The sequence below is a fragment of the Rhinolophus sinicus genome, linkage group LG01 (genome assembly GCF_036562045.2).
Source record: "Rhinolophus sinicus isolate RSC01 linkage group LG01, ASM3656204v1, whole genome shotgun sequence".
NCBI classification, from domain to species: Eukaryota; Metazoa; Chordata; class Mammalia; order Chiroptera; family Rhinolophidae; genus Rhinolophus; species Rhinolophus sinicus.
Window position 1 is genome coordinate 57,982,314 of NC_133751.1, and position 26,643 is coordinate 58,008,956.

General features: G+C 36.6%; 1 protein-coding gene across 1 annotated transcript in view; it reads left to right on the forward strand.

Annotated features, from left to right (window-relative positions):
• Positions 1–3,218: 3,218 nt before the first annotated feature.
• Positions 3,219–26,643, forward strand: part of RNF168 (ring finger protein 168) — a 31,589-nt gene continuing 8,164 nt past the window's right edge. The window contains exons 1-5 of the mRNA XM_019723667.2: positions 3,219–4,227; positions 16,065–16,141; positions 18,556–18,735; positions 20,815–20,933; positions 26,098–26,179. Of these exons, the coding sequence (XP_019579226.1) occupies positions 3,927–4,227; positions 16,065–16,141; positions 18,556–18,735; positions 20,815–20,933; positions 26,098–26,179 (759 nt within the window). The 5' untranslated portion in view covers positions 3,219–3,926. The remainder of the gene's footprint in view (positions 4,228–16,064; positions 16,142–18,555; positions 18,736–20,814; positions 20,934–26,097; positions 26,180–26,643) is intronic.

Sequence of the window (26,643 nt, forward strand, 5' to 3'; positions counted from 1 at the left end):
ATGTTAGATAGAGAAGGACAAAAAACAAGGTGATATGTAATCTTGCTGGCCCCTCCTTGAAAATGAGCCACAAGAAACATGGAAGTTGCTTGGCAGATATATCCACTCAGTCTGATCCTTCTCCAAACACACTGTTTGGAGAAACCATGCCCATGCCTTCTTGGAAGGAAGAAGGAAAGGGAATTTCTCTGTCATGCTCACTCAGTCCACTGTTTTCAATTGGCCAAAGTTTGTTCCAGTGGGGAATGACACCTCATACTTACATAATGCATCATCTAAGCCCTCCCAGTAACCATTAGAAAGTCAGAGCCTACATTATTCAGTGCAATGTTTCACAGGAGTCCAAAAGTGGCAGGAGAAGCCAGAGATTCCAGGCAGCAACTGGTCAGCCACAGGCAGACTAAGGGATGGTAGGTCCAGAAAGTAAACAAGGCCAATGAGGAAGCATATACTCATAAAATGTATCCATTACAGAAGACATAAGTACCTAAAATAGAAATCAAAATGCAAGAGTTAAATAATAAGACTACAATAAAAACGACTATCACTAAGAAAGAGATATACAATTCGATGAGTTCAGAGAGGTATTGTTACTGTGACAAGGCCTGTGTGCTTGACGCACCAAATATTTAATATCCAGTAGATCAGAGCTTAGATTAGGAAAACTTTTATTTATCGAAATGGCACCATAACGAAAAGATAGATTTCTAGTTTTGTCAAATCCATCTTAAGACACAGCAAATCAAGATGTGTAAAACAAAAGGATCAAGACAAATGAGATCTAATGCTAGTGTCAGTTTAATGTCTACTGTGTTTTATATAGTATCTTTTTGTTCACTTTGGAAATTTTTACTAAAAATTGCAAAAAATATTGTTCAAAGATGTAAGGTTTTTTGAAACTCAAAATGCATTAATAAATAGACTTGATGAAATAAATTTTTAAAAATCCATCTTAAGAGAGTCCAGAATTCAGCCTTCTTTTATGTCAAGGAAAGAGAGAATGGGCCAGGCAAGAGGTGGGACCCAAGGAAGAGCAGAAATCTCCAAATCTCTTTGTTCTCAGTTAGTTCTTGACTCCCTCTGACCTGAATCCAGTCCTGAGATTATTATAAATCTTTGATAAACCGGCATGGCTTTGCATATCTTTTCCCACTTATTCAGGAGGTTGTTTTTGCAGAATTTCTCTAGTCAATTAGCATATCAACAATAGGAACTATTTTCCTGAAGGCCCTGGGAGAAATGCATGCTAAAATTTATGGTAAACAGCATATGGGAGAGAAACAGAAGCATTCTATTATTATAATATCACTGTCTGATGGAGAAATACTTCCTGGAGAAGTGCACTGAGTTGATCCTTGAGGTAGGCAAAGTCACAAACCAACTCATTTAGGATGAATTGAGAAAGCAATGACCTGACAACACAAGATGACATAAAGTAGATCATAGTTGAATGTTTCAAAGAAAAATGGAAGATTCCATGGGAAAAGCAGATTGATACCATATTAGGGAGGTGGAATTCTGGGCTAAGGAATTGATACTATGGACAACTGGATGGCAACCAAAGGTTTCCGAACCCACATTAAAACAAAACAAAGCTTTTTACCACGGACCTACACATCCTTGTTTTGGTTCCATCTGGAAACCTCTCATCTCCTCAACCTGAATGATCCCAGCAGACCCAAAAGAACTTCGACTATTTTCATGCACAGTGTTTTTCTTTTCTCTTTCTGTAGTTAATTTCCTCAAAAAAACTCAGGCCTAGTTCTCTCCCCCCACCCCCATTTTTTTATTGTGGTAAAATACACATAAAATTTACCAACTTAACCATTTTCAAGTGAACAGTTCGGTGGTATTAAATACATTCATAACGTTGTACAACCATCACCACCATCTATCTCTAGAACATATGAAACTGTGAAACTGTATATCCATTAAACAATAACTCCCAGCCCCTGGCAAACACAATTCTACTTTCTGTCTCTATGAGGTGTCAATGGAAGAACGTCCAAATCTATAGAGAATTTTTGTAAGAGTTTATTTGAGCCAAACTGATGACATACATCAGGGAGCAAGATTTCATATGCTCCAGAGAGTAAATTTTGCAGCTTTTTTTATGCATTTAAAATTAAGGGGGAAAATAAGGAAGATCACAGGAAGGTGGGAGAAAGCAAGACAGGGATTGGATTATGGGATAGTTGACAAGATTCTGGGCTCTCTTGAGGTTGGTTATGACTTATTTCAAAGGTGCATTAACCTAGATGCACAGAAGCAGTGGAGATTGTTTGCTTAAGACAAAGGTAAACCTTTTACTAAAAAGTTATATGCCTGGAGTGTGACTCCCCACCACTACCTGCCAGTTAGGAAGTTATGATTAGATCACCCTGTTAAATTACTTTCCATAGAATCCCTTTTTCGGTCCACAAAGGCTTGGTTCTCAAGTACGAAGGGTCAATCTATATTTAATCCGCCATTTTCCTAATCACAATATGTATTTTTCGTAGAACTGAATTTAATAGGATCAGTTGTCAATACAAAAACTTAATATCAAGTGGAAAAACATTTCAAAATGCATAAAATGTTAAACTATTTTCTGTTTTGGCTTCCTTATAATTTTGATTGCTCTGGATTGAAATTTAATAATAAAGTACTCCATTGTAAATGATGCACATGACTTTTGAGGTTCAGGATGGAGGCAGACGAGAGGTTTCCCAAACCCCTAGGAGGGAAGGCAATCCCAAAACAACCTATCTCTGGGCCACAGACTTGAGAAGGGGATGGACTATAGCCTTCTATAGTGAAATGCCTTTATAAATTATGGCAGTTTGCAGATACTCAGGCGAGAACCTTTCTAGATTAACCTCGGAGATGCTTTTCTAAGAACTTTGGGCAGCGAACTAAGAGGCTTAGTTACAAATGAAGAGAAACAGAAAGGTAGTTTGAGTACCAAGGGAAGAATTTTAAAAATTACTGTTCGGTATTTAAAGTTTGTTTGGGTTCTCTTTTCCGACCAGAGGCCAAATCTCGCGACACTGCCAGGTTTCCGCAGCCCCGGGAACAAAAAGTGCAAGGGAAGCTCGGACTTCACCTAAGCTGAAGTAGGAGGGGCTGCGACGCGGGAGCAAGGTCCTCCCCAGGCTGGGTGACGGAATTGGTGGCGCGCCCGGGACCCGGAAGTCCCGCCCTTCCCATTGTTATTGGTCTTTGCCCGTGGGCGGTTGTCTGGATGGGCGGGGCCGTTTTGGCGGGCAATTGTGACGTTACCAGTCCCGATCGGATTGCTTCCGCACCACCGCAAAGATTAAGCGTTTTGACTGATCCAGGAGAGGGTAAGGGCGGCTTCAGAGCGCCAGGAAACGACGTGAGACGCCGAAAAGCTGGAACGCTCGGGTTCGTGTGCTGCCCCTACAGCAACGAAAAACCGGAGGACCTGCTTTAGGGAAGCCAGGCGTCCGGGCGGAAGCAGCGTCTTTCCCGGAGCGGTGGTTTGGGGGCTGTGTGCCTAGCCAGCCTCCGGCTTGGCTGCGGGCAGCTGAGCGAGCATCTTCACCTGGTGAGAGGGAGGAGGGGAACTTGGCGCGTACCTCCCGCCGCACCAGACAACCGGAACCCAGCGTCCGCACTGCCGAAAAGGTTCTCTTAATGCCTCGGAGCAGCCAAGGTCTTCCGACGAAAACCTTTATTTTCTTATCCTAATTTGTCCTAAACGTGGATAAATTGCACCGCCTTCCAGGGAAGTACTGTTTACCTGACCCGCAGAGCGCCTTTTGCTTCAAGACGTGTTTGATGCTTCCAATCTCTGAATTCTGATACGCTGCTGGACACAGTATTTAACACAAAACTGCTAATTTGCTTTCTCATTAATTGGGCCAGAAATACTATTGTCTTTTCGGGTGTTGATGTTGAATATGCCGTTTTAGTATATTAAAATGGCTGTGCCTAAAGACGCCATCCGTTCCTTGTCGGATTGCCAATGCGGGATCTGCGTGGAAATCTTGATCGAGCCCGTAACACTGCCTTGTAATCACACGCTCTGTAAAGCATGCTTCCAATCGACTGTCGAAAAGGCGAATTTATGCTGTCCCTTCTGTCGCCGCCGGGTCTCGTCGTGGACTCGGTACCATACCCGAAGAAATTCTCTTGTCAATAGAGAACTGTGGGAGATAATTCAAAAACACTATCCAAAGGAATGCAAGCTTAAAGCATCTGGGCAAGAATCAGAAGAAATCGGTGAGTAAAACCCAGCGTGTTTGTTGGCTAAAAAACCAAAAATCTTTAAAAAATGAGTCACTGCTAATGAGTTTTTTCAAAGGCTAAAAAAGAAAGCCCGACTAGTGTCTGTCTAAATTATTCACAGGGGGTTGGGTTCTATGGGCGCCAAAGTCAGTGGCAAGATTTTAGTCATTGTTATAATACCCAAGGTGTGTTCAGTTGGTGTTTGTTGGGTTAAAAGTGAAAAAACAAAACAAAAAACTCACAAAAATTGCTGGTGTGGAGTCTTCATTCTTATGAAAAGTTGTATAAATATTCACAGATGAGCAATAGCGGTAGTACAGCAACAGCCGAAATAAGGAATCCAGTAGTTACTGGGTTCCTGTGTTAATATTTCTTTTACTTTCAATTACTTTCTCTAACTTACTTGCTTATACATATCCATCTTAACCTGCAAGGAGCCTAAACTAGCTTTCTGAGACCAGTTCCTTCTGGTTAAGTCATTTTTATTCAAAACCCTCCACAGTGTGGACTCAGCAGCTAATTCAGTGTGTCCCAAATGAAACAATTGACTAGCAGCTTGATCCACTTATGTGATCAGTAAGCCACGCAGTGTGTCTTAATGTGGTGGTGTCTGCTCTGGTGTACTTGCCTTTTTTTGTTGGAATTATTTTTATTGTAGTAAATATATATAACAAAATCAGCTATTTTAATCATATTTTTAACAGTAGTTACCTTTTATTAAAACCACTTGATTGTCCTCACCAGAAAAAGCCAATCTGTGTGAGAACTCCCATATGGATTTTGGGTCCAGTGATGCCAGTATCATCTAATTTTTTTCAAGAAAACCCCAAAATCTACAAGTCCATAGTTTGAATCCTACCAGAATAAATTGAAATTCTTTTAACCTACAGGCCAGAGAAAACACAGCTGTAGATCACCAGTTTACCATCACTGCCTTGAAAGAATAGATTAGTTCAAACAAGTTCACTGTTAACAAAATTAGAGATGTAGTCCATAGGAAAAACATTCAGTAATGCTCTTCTCTATTTAAAGCATGTATAGAGGATAGAGTCAAAAACAATCAAGAATAGTTTGATTTTTCATCAATAAATGTGTTGCATTTCCAAAAAAACCCCACAAAAAACATTTTATTGAGAAACTCACATACAATTGTTCCATTTAAAGGGTTAGGTTCAGTGGTTTTGGTATTTTACATTCTTTTTGCAAAATTGCAGTAAAATACATATGACAAAATTTGCCATTTTAACCATTTTATTTATTTATTTATTTTTTATTGGGGAAGGGGGACAGGATTTTATTGGGGAACAGTGTGTACTTTTAGAACTTTTTTCCAAGTCAAGTTGTTGTCCTGTTTCAGTCATAGTTGTGGAGGGCGCTGCTCAGCTCCAGGTTCAGTTGCCATTGCTAGTTGCAGGGGGCGCAGCCCACCATCCCTTACAGACTCAAGGAATCGTACTGGCAACCTTGTGGTTGAGAGCCCTCTGGCCCATGTGGGAATAGAACCAGCACCGTTCGGAGTTAGGAGCACGGAGCTCCAACCACCTGAGCCACAGGGCCGGCCCCCATTTTAACCATTTTTAAGTGTACATTTCGGTGGCATTAATTACATTCACAATGACGTGCAAACTTCACCAGTTGTTTCCAAAACTTTATCACCCCAAAATTTTTAACCATTAAGCAATGATTCCCCATTTTTCTCGCCCCCTTTCTAGTCTACTTTCTGTCTCTATGAATTTGCTTATTCTAGATAGTTCATATACAATATGTGATCTATTGTATCTGGCTTAAACTTAACATAATGTTTCCAAGGTTCATGCATGTTGGAGCATGTATCAGTACTTTATTCCTTTTTAGGACTGCGTAATATTCTATTTTATGGATATATTTCATCTGTCCTTTCATCCACTGATGGACATTTGGGTTGTTTCCACCTCTTGGCTATTTGAATAGTGCTAATACGAACATCAATGTCCAAGTATTTATTTGACTATCTTTTCGGTTCAGAATTTCTGGGTCATATGGTATTCTGTGTTTAGCTTTTTGAGGAACTGCCAAACTTACACAGGGCTGCACCATTTTACATCTTCAGCAGCAATGTGTAATGCTTCCAGTTTCTGCACTTGTTATTTTCCGTTATTTTTGTTTTTCTTTTCCATAGTCATCCAAGGTGTAAAGTGGTATCTTAGCATGTTTTTTTAATTGTGGTAAAGTATACATAACAAATTTACCATTTTAACCATTTTTAAGTATACAGTTCAGTGGCATTAAGTATGAGGTATGATCAAAAAATACGGTGAATGTTTAAATTAAAAAAATTTTTATTACAGTAAAAGACACATTGCCTTTAATCCCCCTCAAAATACTCCTCCTCACTTTGAACGCACTTATTCTATCGTTCTTGCAACTTTCTGAAGCAGTTCTGGAAGTCCTCTTTTGTGTTTTTACAAGCATTTAAGAAACAATGTGCATAGAAAATGGCCTTAGAAATGGGCAAATGGTTTCATTCTCCATCATGACAACGCTCCATGTCACACATTGCATCTGATATGGCAATTTCTGTCAAAAACATTATGGTGTGTCCTCATCCGCCTTATTCACCAGATCTGGCACCATGTGACTTCTGGCTCTTCCCCAAAATCAGAATGACTAGGAAAGGTAAATGTTTTGAATCAATTCAGGTCATGGAGGCAGCCATAACAGCGCAACTAAAGCCATTCACGAAAGAGGACTTCCAGAACTGCCTCAAAAGGTGGCAAGAACGATGGGATAAGTGTGTTCGAAGCAAGGGGGGGATATGTTGAGGGGGATTAATGGTAATATGTCTTTGACTGTAATCATTTTTTAAATATAAACATTCACCATATTTTTTTTCTTTTTTTTTTAATTTATTTTTTAAATTTATTGGGGTGACAGTTGTCAGTAAAATTACATAGATTTCAGGTGTACAATTCTGTAATACATCATCTATAAATCCCATTGTGTGTTCACCACCCAGAGTCAGTTCTCCTTCCATCACCATATATTTGAATATTTTTTTATCACAACTTGTACATTCACATTGGTGTGAACCCACCACCATCTATCTCCAGAATATTTCATCTTCCCAAACTGAAACTCTGTACCCATTAAACAATAACAATTAACATTATACTGTATTTGCTCTGTCACATGTTTTCATCTATCCATCAGTCTTATTTTCCATTTATTTTATTAGATCATTATTACCTTATAATTTTTTTCTTTTAATATACGAAGTCTGACAGTTATGTTCACGAACTTGTTGCAATGATGTTGCTAACCTTTTCTGATATTAGAGGGGTTATTCATTATGAATTTGTACCAACTGGACAGTTAACCAAGTTTACTATTTGGATGTGTTGAAAAGTCTGCGTGAAAAGTTAGACAACCCGAACTGTTCGCCAATAATTCTTGGCTCTTGCATCACGACAACATACCAACTCACAGGGCACTGTCTGTGAGGGAGTTTTTAGCCGGTAAACAAATAACTGTATTGGAACACCCTCCCTACTCACCTGATCTGGCCCCCAATGACTTCTTTCTTTACCCGAAAATAAAGGAAATATTGAAAGAAAGATATTTTGATAACATTCAGGACATCAAGGGTAATACAATGACAGCTCTGATGGCCATTCCAGAAAAAGAGTTCCAAAATTGCTTTGAAGGGTGGACTAGGCACTGGCATCGGTGCATAGCTTCCCAAGGGGAGTGCTTTGAAGGTGACTGTAGTGACATTCAGCAATGAGGTATGTAGCACTTTTTCTAGGATGAGTTCGCAAACTTAATTGTCCGACCTCGTAAGATTCACATATGAGATGCACAAATCTTAGTTGTACCTTACTGAGTGTTCACATATGTATAACCCTTTGTAACACAAAACCCTATAATACTGAACATCACCTCTGAAAGTTCCCTCATCTTCCTTCCAGTTAATCTCTACTCCCAACCTTCAAAAGTCAACCATTTTTTTCTTTCACCATAGATAAGTTTTGCCTGTTCTAGAACTTCATGTAAATGGAATTCTATGAGTTTTCCTAGGGTTGTCTTAACAAAGGACCACAAACTAGGTAGTTTAAAAAAAACACAAAATTGTTTTCTCAAAATTCTGAAGTCTACAAGCCCCAAATCAAGGTGTCAGCAGGGACATGTTCTCTTGAAGGCTCCAGGGGAGGATCTGTTCCATGCCTTTCTCTTAGCTTCTGGGTGTTGCTGACGGGCCGTAGTGTTCTTGGCTTGCAGCTGCATAACTCCAGTCTCTGCCTCCTTAGTCACATGGCCTTCTCCCTGTGTGTCTCTGTCTTTACATGGCCATCTCTTCTCTGTGTCTCTTTCCTTTCTTATAAGGATACTAGTGATATTGGATTAAGGGCCCACCCTACTCCGGTGTGAACCCAACGTAATTATGTCTACCAGAACCCTGCTTCCAAATAAGATCACATTCTTAGGGTTAGGACTTCCACATTTAACCCATAACAGTAATCATCCAGTGTGTAGTATTTTGTGCAAGGTTCTTGTACTAAGTATAAAGTTCAAGATTCATCCTCCTGTTGTGGGTATTGTTAGTTTATTTCTTTTTATTTTTAAGTATCATTCTACTGGTTCACTGTATTATACTTCCTTGGCTGTTCTCTAGTTGATGGCGCTTCCAGCTTTTAGTTATTATGTATAAAGTTGCTGCTAAGATTCTTGTACAAATTTTTTTGTGGTCATACGTTTTCATTTTTAATTGGGTAAATAATGAGGGGAATTGCTCAGTCATAGGTGTATATTTGGTTATAGAAGAAGCTACCAGATCATTTTCCAAAGTGGTTGTATTATTTTCTAATCCCAGCAGCAATGTACAGTTGATCCTTGAACAACATGGGTTTGAACTGCATGGGTCCACTTTTTGTTTTTTTAATAAAGTTTATTGTGGTGACAATGGTTAGTCAAGTTACATAGGTTTCAAGTGTACAATTCTGTATTACATCATCTATATATCACATTGTGTGTTCATCACCCAGAGTCAGTTCTCGTTCCATCACCATATATTTGATCCCGTTTACCCTCACCTACCACTCTTCTTCCCTCTTACCCTCTGGTAACTATTGTCTGGTAACTGTGTCTATGAGTTTTTGTTTATTTGTTTGTCTTGTTCCTTGGTTGCTTTCAGTTTTATATTCCACATATCAGTGAAATCATGGTTCTAAAACTTTTTTGTCTGACTTATTTTGCTTAGCATAATAATCTCAAGATCCATCCATGTTGTCGCAAATGGCACTATTTCATCTTTTCTTATACCAGAGTAGTATTCCACTGTGTAGATATACCCCGATTTCTTTATGTAATCATCTATCGAAGGACACTTTGGTTGTTTCCATGTCTTGGCAACTGTAAATAAAGCTACAATGAACATTGGAGCACATATGTCTATGGATAAGTGTTTTCAGATTTTTTGGGTAGATACTCAGGAGAGGGATTGCTGGGTCATATGGTGATTCTATTTGTAATTTTTTGAGGAACCTCCACACTGCCTTCCATAACGGCTGCACCAGTCTGCATTCCCACCAACAGTGTATGAGGGTTCCTTTTTCTCCACAGCCTCTCCAACACTTGTTACTATTTGTCTTGTTGATGATAGCCATTCTGACTGGGGTGAGGTGATATCTCATTGTGGCTTTTATTTGCATTTCTCTGATGATTAGTGATGTTGAGCATTTTTTCGTATGTCTATTGGCCATCTGTATGTCTTCTTTGGAGAAATGTCTCTTCAGGTCCTCTGCCCATTTTTTAATTGGATTGTTTGTTTTGTTGTTGAAGTGTATGAGTTCCTTATATGTTTTGGATATTAACCCCTTACTGGAGGTGTTGTTTGCAAAAAATCTCCCATTCAGTTGGTTGCCTCTTTATTTTGTTGATTTCCATTGCTGTGCAGAAGTTTTTTAGTTTGATATAGTCCCATTCATTTATTTTAGTTTTTACTTCCCTTGCCTTGAAGTCAAATTCATAAAATCCTCTTTGAACCCAAGGTCCATAAGTTTAGTGCCTATGTTTTCTTCTATACAGTTTATTGTTTCAGGTCTTATGTTTAGGTCTTCTTTGATCCATTTTGAGTTAATTTTGGTACAGCAGTCTAGTTTCATTCTTTTGCACATGGTTTTCCAGTTCTCCCAGCACCATTTATTGAAGAGGCTGTCTTTTCTCCATTGTATGTTTTTGGCTTCTTTGTCGAGAATTATCTGTCCATATTTATGTGGATTTATTTCTGGGTTTTCAATTCTATCCATTGGTCTGTGTGTCTGTTTTTCTGCCAATACCATGCTGTTTTGATTATTGTTGCCCTGCAGTACAAACTGAAGTCAGGGAGTGTGATACATCCAGCATTAGTCTTTTCTCTTAGGATTGCTTTGGCTATTTGGGGTCCTTTGTGGTTCCATACAAATCTTATGATTTTTTGTTCTATTTCTTTAAAAAATGCCATTGGGATTTTGATGGGGAGTGCATTAAATCTTATATTGCTTTGGGTAATATGGCCATTTTAACTATGTTGATTCTTCCAGTCCCTGAGCACGGAATGTCTTTCCATTTCTTTGTGTCTTCTTCAGTTTCTTTTAAAAATGTTTTATAGTTTTCAGTGTATAGGTCTTTCACATCCTTGGTTAAGTTTATTCCTAGGTATTTTATTATTTTTGTTGCAATTGCAAAAGGAATTGGTTTTTTTTTTTCTTTCTTTTTCTGAGATTTCATTGTTAGTATATAGGGATGCAATGGATACATTGTGTTGATTTTGTATCCAGCAACTTGACTGTATTCATTTATGTTTTCTAATAGCTTCTTGGTGGAGTCTTTAGGGTTTTCTATATATAGCATCATGTCATCTGCAAAGAGTGACAATTTAACTTCTTCATTCCCAGTTCGGATGCCATTTATATGTCTATCTCTCTCGCCTAATTGCTCTGGCCAGGGCTTCCAATACTACTGTGTTTACCCGAAAATAAGACCTAGCCAGACAGTCAGCTTTAATGCGTCTTTTGGAGCAAAAATTAATATAAGACCTGGTATTATTATATTTTATTATATTTTATATTATAAAGACCGGGTCTTATAGTATAATAAGAGCGGGTCTTATATTAGTTTTTGCTCCAAAAGACACATTAGAGCTAATTGTCTGGCTAGGTCTTATTTTCAGGGAAACATGGTATGTTGAAAAGCAGAGGTGATAGGGGACAGCCCTGTCTTGTTCCTGAATGTAGGGCAAAGGGCTTCAGTTTTTCACCGTTAATTATGATATTAGGGAGGGTATGTCATATATGGCCTTTATTATGTTAAGGTATTTTCCTTCTATACCCATTTTATTAAGTGATTTAACCATAAATGGATGTTGTATCTTGTCAAATGCTTTTTCTGCATCTATTGATATAATCATACGATTTTTGTCCTTTATTTTGTTAATGTGATGAATCACCTTGATCGATTTGCTTATGTTGAACCATCTGTGTGCCCCTGGGATGAACCCCACTTGGTCGTGATATATAATCTTTTTAATGCATTATGCAATTCAATTTGCTAGAATTTTGTTTAGGATTTTTCATCTGTATTCATCAGAGATACTGGTCTGTAATTTTCTTTTTTTGTATTATCCTTACCAGGTTTTGGTATCAAGGTAATGTTGTCCTCATAAAATGAGTTAGGGAGTATTGTCTCTTCTTCAATTTCTTTGGAAAAGTTTGAGTAGGACAGGTATTAGATCCTCTTTGAGTGTTTGGTAGAATTCACTAGTGAAGCCATCTGGTCCTGGAGTTTTGCTTTTGGGACAGTTTCGGATGACTGATTCCATTTCCTTGCTGTTGATCGGTCTATTTAGATTTTACAATTTTTCAGCCTAGGAAGGCTATATGTTTGTAAGAACTTGTCCATTTCTTCTAGGTTATAGAATTTGGTGGCATGTAGTTAATAGTATTCTTGGATGATCCTTTGTGTTTCTGTGGCTTCTGTGGTAACTTCTCTTTCATTTCTGATTTTATTTGTCTTTTTTATCGTAGTGAGTCTAGCCAAGGGTTTGTCAATTTTGTAAATCTTTCCAAAGAACCAGCTCTTTGTTGCATTAATTATGGGTCCACTTTTATGTGGATTTTTTTTTCCCCAGCAATACCTGCACTGTTTTCAGTTCCTGGTTGGGAGTCCATGGATGCAGAAGGCCAACTACATGCATTGATCTGCGCCATCTTATATAGGGGACTTGAGCGTCCTTGGATTTTGGTATCTACAGGGTGTCCTGGAACCAAGGGATGGAAGAATAATTTTATAAATAGCTTAATTCAAGTTCAAGTTAGGTTTTATTGTTTATTTTTATTTTTGGTCCAATACTGGACATTGAGTTCTTTAACTTGTGAATAAAATGAAAAGTATGGGGATAAATTTCTTTTAATGCATTCTGGCTGCCAAGGAAGAACACTCACTGTAAGAAAGCCATATTAAGTACAGTGAAAACATTTAATTTAAATGAGTCACAACAGAAGTTTTAGAGTTAACCAAAACAGAGCAGTGTTGAGAGTTGTTTCTAACAGATGTCAAAAATTGTCTATCATAGTCACTTTTAGTGTATACAACTGATGTTTTCAAATTTCTCGTACGCTTAGAAATTGTTTAAGAAATTGTTAAGAAATAGCAAATATATTGCTGCACTTAGATGTTGGAGGCATATAAAGACAATTTTAATTTGTTGTGTCTGATTGAAAAAGTTACTGATCTTAGTTTAGATTTACCTTGTGTGCAAATAAACTTTAAAAATCTCCGAAGTTCCATGTTTAAAACAAATTACTGTTGTCAGCTCAGTATAGAGTAGCTAAGCATCTTCTATAAAGTGCATGTTCCTTTCTTTTTGCCCATTATTGTAGTATGTTATTCTTAATTGATCTGTAGACGGTCTTGTATTCAAACATTAATTCTCTATTGATTTATGTATTTGCAAATAACTTCTCCCAGTTTGTTGTTTGTTTTTGACTTTGTGATTTGTCATCATATAGAGGTTTTTATTGTTTTGGGTTTCTTCTATTATTTAGGAAGTCTACCCTAAGATTTTAAATTATCTCTTGTATTTTCTTCTTGGTTATTTATGGTTTATTTGTTTACATTACAAGTTTGTTTTTAAATTCACCTGGAATTTGAGTATTGTATGAGGTAGGCATCTTAACTTTTTCCCCGCCAGGGATTGCCAATTCTAATAACCACACCTCTTGGCAAATGACACATCCTCACTGTGTACTGTTTGCCTAGACCTATGTTTATTTTCCAGAGCTGTTTTGGGGCTGTTTGTTGTTTAACTACCTATTTCTTGGTAGCTGTTAGTTTTAACAGCTATTAACTGTTAGATAACTATTAGAATTAAGGTGATAGTACCATACCTTAATTTAATTCTGCTCAATTTCATTTTGATATCTAGTATAATAAATCTGTCTTCATTATTCATTTTCTAAATTATCTTACTAGTTTTAATTATAGCTAAAGTGATTTACTTTTTTCAAGTATTTTTATTGTAGGAAAAAATATATAACATAAAATTTACCATTTTAATCATTTTTAAGTGAATAGTTAAGTAGCATTAAGTACAGTCACATTTGTATGCAAGCATCACCACCATCTATCTCAGATTTTTTCACCGTCTGCAATTGAAACTCTACCCATTAAACAATAACTCCTCAATTTCCCCTCTCTCTAACCCCTGGCAAGCCTGTTCTACTTTCTGTCAAATTGACTACTGTGGGTATCTCATTGAATCGTGGTGCGTATTTTGTCCTTTTGTATCTGGCTTATTTCACTTAGCATAGTGTCTTCAGGTTCATCCACGTTGTAGCATGTGTTGAAATTTCAATCCTTTTTATGACTAATATTCCATTGCATGTGTTTGCACATTTGGTTTGTCATTGTGAGTAATGCTGCAATGAGCATTGATATACAAGTATCTGTTTGAGTGAGTCCCTACTTGCACCGCTTGGATATGTACCTAAAAGTCGCAATTCTGGATCATATGGTAATTCTTTAATTTTTTTGAGCAACTGCCATATTGTTTTTCATAGTGGCTGCACCATTTGTATAAGGATTCGAGTTTCTCCACGTCCTTGCCAACACTTTGTGTTTTGTTTTACAGTCGCCATCCTAATGGGTATGAAGTCGTGTCTGTGGTTTTGATTTGCATTTTCCTAATGATTAGTGGTACTGAGCACCTTTCTGTGTGTTTGTTGGCAATTTGTATATCTTTTTAGAAAAAAGTCTATTTAAGTCTTTTGCCCATTTTCTTTTTTTTTCCTTTCCTCATAGCTGTGGCTTTTATTTTTTTAAAGATTTTTGTTAAATGTTGCCCATTTTCTTAATTGAGTTTGTTTGTTTTTTTGTTGTTGAGTTGTTGGTGTCCTTTATATTATTCTTGATGTTAATCCCTCATCAGATGTATGATTTGCAAATATTTTGTTCCCATTCTTGGGTTGTCTTTTTATTTTCTTAATGTCTTGGCTATTTTTAGAAGTGCTGTACCTCTTGTCTTCCTGGACTTTTTTTTTAGCCCTCCTATTTTGTCAGGGGCCTTATTCTTCTCTCTCCTGTATTTTCCACTGTATTGTTTCAAATGGATCCTCAATGGCTAAAATAAGTAAGAATTTAGTATATTTTAGCCCTACTTGTTATGGAGTTACATTGCTGTATTTAGTTCCTCTATTGCAGAATTTGCAAACTGCTGGCATGCATGAGGCCTTATAAAGCCTGCAGACCTGTTTTCTATGACCCATTTAGTGTCAAATTTAAAATTGGGAGATTTTACATTAAAATACAGATTTCTGGATTGTCTTGAAAAAACAAAAATTATGGCAACGACAGACCTGAGGCGGCAGTCACTTGGACTTGAGTAATAGCTGTCCCTCTAAACAGGAAGTTGTGTTCCCTTTTTCCAGATTTATCTCCAGGGTGACTTTTCCCCCTCTTACTATAGCTTAGCGTTTCTCTTTATTTCTGCAGATTTATTTCAAACGTCTGGTGATCCTTAGTTTTACTTTTGTATTTAAAAATGAGTCCCTAGAAAAAAGCTCTGTGTACATGGCAGGGCATTAGTGACTGGCAGACATTGTTTGAGGTTAACCTGGCCATTATGCTTTACCACCCCTCACAGCCAGATTTCAGGGTGCTTTGCTCTGGGTCACTTCCTTTTAGATGTACTGGGTCTATTCAGACAATACAGTTTCCTTAGAAAATAACCTTTGAATGTGCCTATGTGCACTTACATTTCCAGGGAGAAACGCCTACCAGCCAAGTATTCTAATTTACCAGTTTATAACTTTGAGTTCTCTGGCCCACACTTGTTTACTCTGGACTGTATTGTGGCTTGTGTTTCTGAGCCTGAGCCACTCTTCGGGAATATGGGGCAGATCCCCTCCCACTTCCACCACAGCCTTCCCTCCCAACGGCTGCTTTTCCCTTCATTCTGCTGCACCATTCACCTCTCTGACATTGGCTTCCCATTTTCTAGAAATTTGTTCCAGTTTCTTGTTTACTGATTGTCCCTTCCCCTAATCTCTTTGCTGTTATAGGACTACTTTTAAAAAAAATTCCTTTACTGTTATTTTAATGGCTTTTAGAGAAAGAGTTAAGTAATACATACTCATGTGTCATTTTGAACCAGAAAACCTATGGCTTTTCTTTTAAAATGGAATTCCATAAAGAAGGTATCGCTGTAGCTGTTAATAATTGTCATTTTACATTTTATATTAATAGTTTTAATGGAAGACCAAAGCGAGCCATAAAATTCTGTGTTGCCTATTGTATTTTTTTTTCTTGGTCTGAAACAGTTGATTGCTATCAGCCAGTTCGTCTGTTAAGTAAACCTGGGGAATTGAGAAGAGAATATGAAGAGGAGATAAGCAAGGTAGGAACTAAATAATTATTCCTTTTTGGAAAAATTCTCTGCTGTGTTTTCAGTTTTAGATTTTACATATAGTTTTTTCTGCTTATATAAATAGTATATATTGAAATGTAAGTAATTTTAATGTACTTTATAAAGGCTCCGTTTTTTACGTGTATTCAAAATCGTTACAAACTAGCTTTAATTTATACATAATTAGTGCTCTTCTTATGGGATAGTTGTCCCTAAGTATTTAAGTATGAAAGAGATTGTGTTCATTTTCCTGAAGCTTTGAGCTTAAAGGATGGAAAAATTGTGGTAGATTGTAGTTGTTTTAGTTTGTTAAGGCTGCTATAACGAAAATACCATGGACTTCGGGGCTTGAACAACAAACATTTATTTCTCACAGTTCTGGAGGCTGGGAAGTCCAAAATCCAAGGTATAGGCAGATCCGATGTTGGGTGCGGGCCTGCTTCCTGGCTTGTAGACAGATGCCTTCTCCCTATAGCCTCACATGGGGTTGGGGCAGGGGAGACAGAGAGATCCTCTCTTGTGACTGATTGTATACAGCTATTAATCCCTTTCATGAGGACATGACCCAATTATTTCCTAAAGGCCCCACCTCCAAATATCATCACAGTGGGGAGGAAGTCAATATATGAATTTTGGGGGACACAACGAGTTTAAATGAGAATAGAAAAATAAGGCTAATTGTGAATTATTAGATGAGAAAAGAGGGCCTAGTGCTTACATTGAAGCCTTTGAATTTCGCTAGTACTGGGAGAGCCGTATTATCACCTTATGCTTTGGGTAGAGCAGGGGTGTCCAAACTACGGCCCGTGATCCATTTTTAATTGGCCCGCAGCAAACTAGTTTACTTAAATAAACCAGGTGAGGCAATACGTACCTCACCTCGAGTGAGTGGCCCGGCTGTTTGTGTATTTTAACGCATATGGCCTTTGGTGAAAAATGTTGAAAAAAGTTTGGACACCCCTGGTGTAGAGCAACGTTGTCAAATAGAAACACAATGTGAGCCTACGTACAAAGTTTTTCTGGTAGCCACATTAAAAAAATTTTTCTTTTTAAATACAAATGAAGTTATTTTAATTTATATTTTATTTAACCCATTATATCTAAAATATTTTGTTATCAATATAGAAAGTATTACATAAAATTATAATTATATATATCATGATTAGGCACTAATTATATAAAATTATATAAAAATGAATCATGAGATTTTACATAATTTTTGCTTACTTAGTCTTCAGAATCTTTTATACTTTTAATACACATTGCTTTTGTCTGGGCTCATTTCAAGTGCTCAATAGCCACATGTAGCTAATAGCTACTGTATGGACCATGCAGATCTAGAAGAACTAATAAATAGTAAATAATTATGATAGTTGTCTAAGCAGTGGTCTTAAGTAAGGGTTTTAAAGAAGGAGTTTAATCCTCACAATAATGTAGTGAGAACAGGCTCTATCAGGATGCTTTGACTACACATAGAAGGAAACCCAACTTCAACTACCTTAAACAACAAGAAAATTGTAATTATTTGTAATTAGTCTTTCAGGTTTAGTTTCATCCAGAATTCTAGCTCCAGATCTTTGCTAATGTCTTTTTTTTTTTTAATTATATTAAAACATATCTAACATACAATATTATGTTAGTTTAGATCTTTGCTAATTTCCATCAGCAGGCTTTATCTTCAGGCTAATAGCAAGATGGCTGCACGGTTCTAAATCTCAGTTTTCTCATGGGATTGGATCAAAGATTTATTCTTGAGTCAAATCCTTTGGAATTCTCAAGTGGTTCATTTTTTTTTCAAGAAGTATGTTTAAATGATTATAAGTTTGGCTTTAGATCCTAGAATCTGAGTTTGAGTCGCTATTCTCCCACTTACTGATCTAAAAAAGTTATTTGCTTTTCTATGTCTGTTTCCTCGTTTGTAAATCGTATAATAACCGTTGTGGTTGTTTCTTCAGCAACCACTCCATTCCTGCTCACTGTGTGGGGATTCATCCCAACTTCAGGGATAGACCCTAAGTCATTATATTCCCTTTGCTAGGGTTTGGTTCAGGAACCTACGCCTAATTTAGTCAGCGTATGGCATTCTGTTAACTGAGGAAAAGGATTGCCTAGAAACACGTCCACAAATGTGTGACAATTTAGTAGAAACTGTGATAAGGACTGAGGTGAGGAGAGATGAGGGTTTGATTAAGGTTTGATTGGGCCGCCTGGGGAAGGCTTCCTGAAAGAGACTACTTGAACTATTCTGTAGAAATTTTCCTCTCCAAATTTGTACTTCATTTGAGGTATTTTAATTCCTGCCAATTTATTCTGTCTTTTTAAAAATTTTACTGTTCTTATTAGGAAATATTGCAAGTATACGTAAAAGTTCAAAGAAGGATTGTTCTGTGTTAATCATTTTTAAGGTGGAGGCAGAGCGGCGAGCCAATGAGGAAGAAGAAAACAGAGCCAGTGAAGAATACATACAGAAATTATTGGCAGAGGAGGAAGAAGAGGAAAAAAGACAAGCCGAGAAAAGGAGAAGAGAGATGGAAGAACAGCTGAGAAATGATGAAAAATTGGCAAGAAGGCTAAGCTTTAATATTGTAAGTTTTAGGAGAGAACTTTGAAGTATTAATATTCCTATTGCTTTGCCTCTGGTTTTCAGATTTGAAGACGTGTTCACCATAACTAGTAGCTATTTCTGACATATTTACTGTACTTAAAACTTTTTTTACATATTTTTCCAGTTTTTGCATATTGTTACATATTTGCTCTAATCCAATTATAATATTTCCCCCCTTTTTTCTGCCTCCCCCCCTCCACACTCCAGTTCAAGCCGCTGTTTCTAAGTCTAGTTGTGTAGGACACAGCTCCCTGGCGCATGCTGGTATGATGAGCCTTGCGCTCCCCTCGGCTGAGGGAGCTGGTCGCCAGTCGTCGATCGGTCGCTCACAGCAGCTCTCGCCGGTTGCCGGCCACTCACTCTGGCTCCCGGCCAGTCACGCTGGCCACCGGCTGCTCATGGCGGCACACGGTAGCCCACGACAGCTCACGCCAACCTTCGGCTGCTCACGGCAGCCCAGCTTCAGGGAGAGCTGTTGTTCACAATCTTAGCTGCTCACTGGCCCGTGTGGGAACCGGTGACCTCAGTGTTAGGAGCATGGCGCTCCAGCCACCTGAGCCACCGGGCCAGCCCCCAAGTATAATTTAAAAAAACTTTTTTTATATGTTGTTAGTAAATTCAAATTATGTAGGAAAGCTATTCAGTGAAAAATGAAAGTTTCCTTCCCCCTCCCACCTTTTCACTCCCATTCTGTTCTATTATATCAGTTTCTTTCCCCAGAGGTTAGCACTATTAACAGTTTCTTATAACTATTAATATTTTTCTTAATTCACCTAAAAAGGATTTATCAATCACACTTTTTTCCTTGACTTTTTTTACTTGATACATCTTAGAGATTTTTTTGTATTGCTACATGTAGTCTAATTCTTTTTAAGAGTGACATAATATTCCATTGTATGGATGGAAATCATTTTTAGGAAGTGAAGCACATTTAATTTTAACATATTAAACCTGGATTTTATTATCTTGCTTTAGTTATTGTGTAGAGGAAAATGAGGAAGAGAATGGATGATAAAATCACATACTTTAAGACCAAAGAATACAGTGGGACTCAGTGATTTGAAAGAACTTGGCAGAATCACCTGGGATTCTTTTAAAATACAGACTCCCATACCTGTTCTAAATCTACTGAATCAGAATCTCTGGGCATGGGATTTAGGGCATGCCATTCCCAGAGGCACCTAGGGAAGTCTGATGTGCGTTCAGGTTCTAGAGCCTCTGCTTTCAAACAACAAATATCTTAAAATATACTTGCTAAAATGAAGTATGTCCAGAATTGGGATTTTTTTTTTTTAAATTTTTGAGAGGCCTACCATTCATAATACTATACCAAGTTTTAAGTTGTATACCCTTATTTATATATTCTTTTTTTAAAGTAGAATAGCTTTATAAAAGTATACAGTAGGAAATTAAAGACATTGACCAATAGAGTAATAACAAATGGAATAAGAAAGAAAACATATCAAAGAGGAAAACCTTTACCTGTCTTTTAAGAGTCTATTCTAATCTTTCTTGTCTTCACATGGGATTATAAAAGTAGATCTGTTGATATTTTAGAGTAAGTGTTGGTTTACTTACGAAAGTTTGGTGGTCCACGGCCAAATGTCTACCACCACCATTTATATTAATTTTTCCAGTAGTAAGAAACTTATGAGACTGTACAGCAAGTAAATATTCATGGTATTGGTATGCCCTGAAACCCCCAAATTAAACTACTTTTATATAAAACTAACTTTTATTCCAGGTATATCTACAGCTGTTTGAACTTTCCCCTGTAGATTAAGGTAGTTATATGAAACTATTCATTAGAAAAATTAGCAGAAATTATCAGCTAATAAGATGAATATTATCATGCCTTTTGTGCTCTATAATGCAGAGTTAAAATGCAATTAATTTAGATCAACTTGGAAGACTTAAACTTGTTTATATTAATTTTAACATGGTCAATATTATTCAAAGTGTATAGAAAAATTCCTGAAAAATTCTGTATTAGTCAAATTAACGGCTCACTTTATAAACTTATTTTTAATAATGTCTGTTGTACTTTTTGTTGTTAAAGAACAATTTCTGTGAGGGAAGTGTCTTGGCTTCTCCTGTGAAGTCCAGAAAATCTGATCCAGTCTCAACCAAGTCGCAAAAGAAAAGTAACAAACAAATAAGTACTGGAGATATTCAGAAGTAAGTGAATATGACTATTTATCAATTATTTATTGATCACCTATGGTATACCAGTATTTTTTGTTCATATAGTGTACTGACAGTCAATTTTTGGTTCATGAACTCTGCATGAAAACCCTCAGATGGTTTGAGATTGATGTAAACTGAAAGTAAGAGAGCTACTCACATAGCTTAGATTCCTGGCTAGCACAAGTTGAGATGTGAAGTCCTTTTGTGTCTTGATTGCTCAGGACTTCCACGTTGTTCCCATTTTCTCAAAATTAACAAGTTGGGTTTCTTTTTCTCTTGGTTTAGATTCAATTGAGAAAAGCTGGTCCCATATAACATCTTCCTCATAGAAGGAACTTACAATTTGTCATCGGGGTCATTCACCCAGTCTCCTTTTCCCAGTTTGTGCATTACATTTTTTTCTCTACAAAAAGTGTGAGTCAGGTAGTCAACAGTGAAGTAATGGTTTAGCTTCCCCACATTCAAGGGCTTTTGGTTCAACTGGGTAAATAATGTGCAAGTAATTTGTTTCCTTCCAGAATTTATAGAAATTTTGGATTTGGGGTGCTGGAAATTTGGGATGGGGAGACCTAGTTTTGGGGTGGGTAGAGTTAAGTGACGTGGTTGCTATTAAAGAAAAAAATAGATATGGCAATACCAATATTGTTAATGCTGATTTTTATGCAAAGTAGAAATCAAGAGAAAAACCATTAAAAGGTGAAAAGCAGAGATAGTGCATAATAACACAATATTCTACTTAAAGGATATAACTGTCATGAATCTTCATGTATCTAAATATATATTTTGAAATATATGAAAATAAAAAATTACTAGGAATACAATGGACCTAATCTAATAAACTGAATTTTCATAAACTGATGAATTTAAAAGCAGAAATTGAAGAAACTGAGAAGCTAGTGGTTTAAAATAAAAACAAAGTTAAAAAATATAAGGTATAATCTCTGGAATATATAAAGAATTCTTACACACCTCAACAACAAAAGACAAATAATCCAACTTTAAAATGGACAAAGGACTTGAACAGACATTTCTCCAAAGATGTACAGATGGCCAATAAGAACATGAAAAGATGCTCAACATCATTAATCTTTAGGGAAATGTAAAAACAACAAGATACCACTTCATACCCACTAGAATGTCTATAATCCAAAAAAAGGGAAAAATAGCAAATGTTGAGAAGGATGTTGAAAAATTGGAATCTTGTGCATTGCTGGTGGAAATGTAAAATTGTGTGACCACTGTAGAAAACAGTTTGTCAGTTATTCAGAAAGTTAAACAGAATTACCATAAAACCCAGCAATTCCACTCCTAGGTATATAACGAAAAGAACTGAAATAGGTATTAAAACAAATACTTGTACACAAATGTTTGTGTCAGCATGTCAGATAACCAAAGGTAGAAACAGCCCAAATGTTCATTGAGGGATGAATGGATAAACAAATTGTATATCCATACATTGGAATATTATTCAGTCCTAAAAAGGAATGGCATGCTAATACATGCTGTAATATGGATGAACCTCAGAAACATGCTAAGTGAAAGAAGCCAGACATAACGGGGTATGTATATGATTTCATCTATATGAAATAGCTAGAATAGTTAAATCTGTAGAGACAGAAAGCAGATTAGTAGTTGCCAGTGGCTGCGGAGAGGTGGCGATGGGGAAAACTGCTTAATACATACAGCGTCTCCTTTGGGGATGATGAAAGTCTTTTGGAACTAGAGGTGATGGTTGCACAACTTTATGAATGTACTAAATGCCATTAAGTTGTGCACTTTAAAATAGTTAATTTTATGTTACACAAATTTCACCTCAAAATGATTAACAAAAAAGATTACGAAAGTATTTGAAAATTAAGAAAAACTACAGGTAACTCATTGGTTAAACAATATTTTCTTAAAATTTACTTATATTGAAAAAACAAAACAAAAAACACTTCACCCATTTCTCTCACATATCTCCCCACCTCCACCTTTGGCAACCACCAATCTGTTCTCTATATCTATGAGTCTGAGCTTTTTTTTTTTTCTTTTAACCAGATTCCAAATGTGAGAGAGATCATAGGGTATTTGTCTTTCTGTGACTTACTTCATTTAGCGTAATGCCCTCAAGGTCCATCCATGTTATTGTAAATGGCAAGATTTCATTCTTTTTTATGGCTTCAAATTTATAGTGAGTAAATGTATATGGTATTTGCACATGGATAGACAGACAAAATGATTGAAACAAATGATAATAGCTAGCTTAGAAACACACCACAGTTTATGGAGCCTCTATGCTAGCTTTGGTGTTTTTAAAATATGTCCACAAATTCTTGGATGTACCTCCCTTCAAAAGATAAAGCCTGGGGGCCAGCCCGGTGGCTCAGGTGGTTAGAGCTCCATGCTCCTAACTCCGACGGCTGCTGGTTCGATTCCCACATGGGCCCGTGGGCTCTCAACCACAAGGTTGCCGGCTCGACTCCTCAAGTCCCGCAGGGGATGGTGGGCTCCACTCCCTACAACTAACAATGGCAACTGGACCTGGAGCTGAGCTGCGCCCTCCACAACTAAGATAGAAAGGACAACAACTTGACTTGGAAAAAGCCCTGGAAATACACACTCTTCCCCAATAAAGTCCTGTTCCCCTTCCCCAATAAAATCTTTTTTTAAAAAAAGATAAAGCCTAATTTCCTTCCCCTTGAATGTGGACTGGACTTAAATATACAAACAGAATTACCAGAAGAGACATTGTACACTTCAGAGACTAAGTTCTAAAAGGCACTGATTTTTATTTAATTTTATGGAAATTAAAATTACAGTGAGGTCATTTTTGATTATATACAAATATTGATTGAATCATGTTGTACAGCTGAAACAAATACAATGTGGTATGTCAGTTATTCCTCAATGAAAACAACAAAATGACAGTGAAGTTAACATTTCGTATTCATCCGACTGGAAAAATTAAACTTTCTGGCAATATCAAGTGTTGTAGAGGATAGATGCACTTCACATGCTTGGGGAGTGTAAAACTTGATACTCTATAACTTTGGAGTATAGACACTAAAGAAACCCCAGAAGACAAGTACAGGAATGTTTCCAGCAATACTATTTGTAACAGTAAAGCGCCAGAAGCACCCTTATTCTAAGAGTAGTGAAAATGAATTCCAGCTAAGGAAAACACGCATGATTCAGGAAAGTGTTGGGTGAAGAAAACAAGTTGTGGAAGAATACATATAGTATGATTCCATATACGTAAGTTTCAAACCCATGCCGAACTAAGCGATAAGGTTTTTAGGGGTATAGGTGTGTGGTTCAACTTTTTAAAAATGAGAGAAATAACTCAGGATATTGATCATCTCTAAATAGGGGGAACAAAGGGGAGGCCCCATAAGGGATTTTAAAATCAGTGATGTTTTTTCCCCTTTAAACCAGGTGGTGAGTATAAGGCTGATAATGTAAATCTTTAAAACTTTTTTTTTAAGTATTACATATATTGAAGTGCATTAATCTTAAGTATACTTTTTACATTTTTACATTTGTATAAACCATCCTCCAGATTAAGATAGAATATTTCCAAGAAGTTCACTCGTGCCCTTTCCCAGTCAGTATCCCCTCCCTGTAACTATGATGTATTATGATTCTTATATATATTTTGTAACTATTCTCTTGTAAACTATTTGTTTTCATGAGGTAGACCAATATATACTTTATTAGAAAGATATTTAAGATATAAGTGAAAAAAGGAAATCCCAGACAAATATGATTTCTTTATAAAAGAGATAGTGTATACTATATATAGAAACCATACCTATATATTTTTAAATTGGTTACATATGAGGAAGTAAATAGGAATGAAAAGGGATGATGACATGTATTTCCTACATTTCTGTTTAGTTTTTTAGCATGAGCATGTATTCATATATTACTTGGTTATTATAAATAAAGACTATCCAGGAGAGTTCATAAATCTTCACTGATTATGTTGGGTAAGTATCTAATCACATTTTATTTTGTTCTCTGCTTATAGATTTTAAAACAACTATTATGCTATAATAACTCTTATCTTGGTACTAGCATACTGGGTAACTTTGGCAGAAGAGATTCATCAGCTTTGGGAAACAAATGAGGTTAAACCTGGACTCCTATTTTCTCTTATCAGCTGTGGTTCTTGTTCTCATAAGTTTGCAGACTGTTTAGGCTGATGTAATTAAATATGTGGGTTAGGTACTCTAGGTTATCTATAAGGGATATTCATTTGTTCTTTATATGAGATCTTTGTCTAGAATTTATTGTTCCATATACGACTCGTTGGTACTTTGGGCAGTGGAACATGGTTTTACATTTTACTTGCATTCAGACATATTTTTCATTTTTTTAATTATAAAAGCTAGCTGCTCTTTGAAAACCACCCAAACTTACCACCACTTAAAGGCAGCCAACATTTTGGGAGATTTCTGCTATTTTTAAGCATACTTATATATGCATTTAGATTTTTCACTTTTTAAAATACACCTACCATCTCATAACCTTTCCTTCTCATTTATTTTACAGCATTTTCCATTATATTACAAACTTTATATTTTCAGTGTCAACCTATTAAATAGATGCTTACAAATTTAGATATATGCTCTTATGCTGATATGCCTGTTTGTCTCTAAGCAGATAGTTGATATAAAATGTGTATATAACAAAAATCTCAATACCAAAATAGTAAAGAATCTAATCATGGACTTTATCCCAATAGTAGAGATAAAAAATGTAGAATTTCTGGCATTTAGAAAAAAAAAAGCTAACATGTGCTTTCTTCTGATTTAAAATGTCATTTCCATTACTACTTTTGGTAAGACTCTACAGTCTTGGTTGTTTTGATGCTATCTACCTTTTTTCATTTTTTTGAGAATTAAGAAATGTTTAGATTTGACTTTTATTTTACTTCCTTTTCTGCTGTTTTACACTAAAATATTAATACTTGGCCTTTTAAGTTTTGCTCTGGAATTATACCAAAACACCTAAGACAAGGAGATAGAATACGCTCTTTCTGATAAATCAGCCGGGTAGCAAACCAGACGAGGCTCGGTATAAATAGTTAATCTGCCTTTATTATATTGGGTACATACCACTTGTCTTTCAAAGCATTCAAACTTTGGTAAACTTTTTTTTTTTTTTTAAGGTATTTGTCTCCTAAATCTCAATTTGGAACAGCATCACAGCCTGAAGTTGTACAAGAAGGCAAGAAAAACTCCATGTCTATGGTATGTGGATGCTAAAGCTGTTCTTAGTTTGGCATGTTTACTAATGGTGTATAGGTTGCTAATACTTGTAGGTTCCTAAATTTTTTTTTTAAGTCACTGTAGTAAATGGGACACCCTTTCTTAGTCATCCTAGGCTTACCAGGACTAGAAGTCAGCAAACTTTTTCTCTAAAGGGCCAGACAGTAAATATTTTAGGCTTTGAGGCCCATGTGGTCTCAGTCACAACTAATCAGCTCTAATGTTGTCATGTGAAAGCATCCATCGCAATATGTAAACAAATGAGCTTGTCATTGTTCCAGTAAAACTATTTACAAAACAGCAGGCTGAATTTGGTCCCTGGACCATAGTTTATGGATCCCTCATCTAGATAATCAAACTCACAAAAGTGAATAGGCTACCCCTCATACCGGCTTCACTTAAAAGATCATAGGATGGGAAACAAAGCATGCTAGTCGGGCAATATC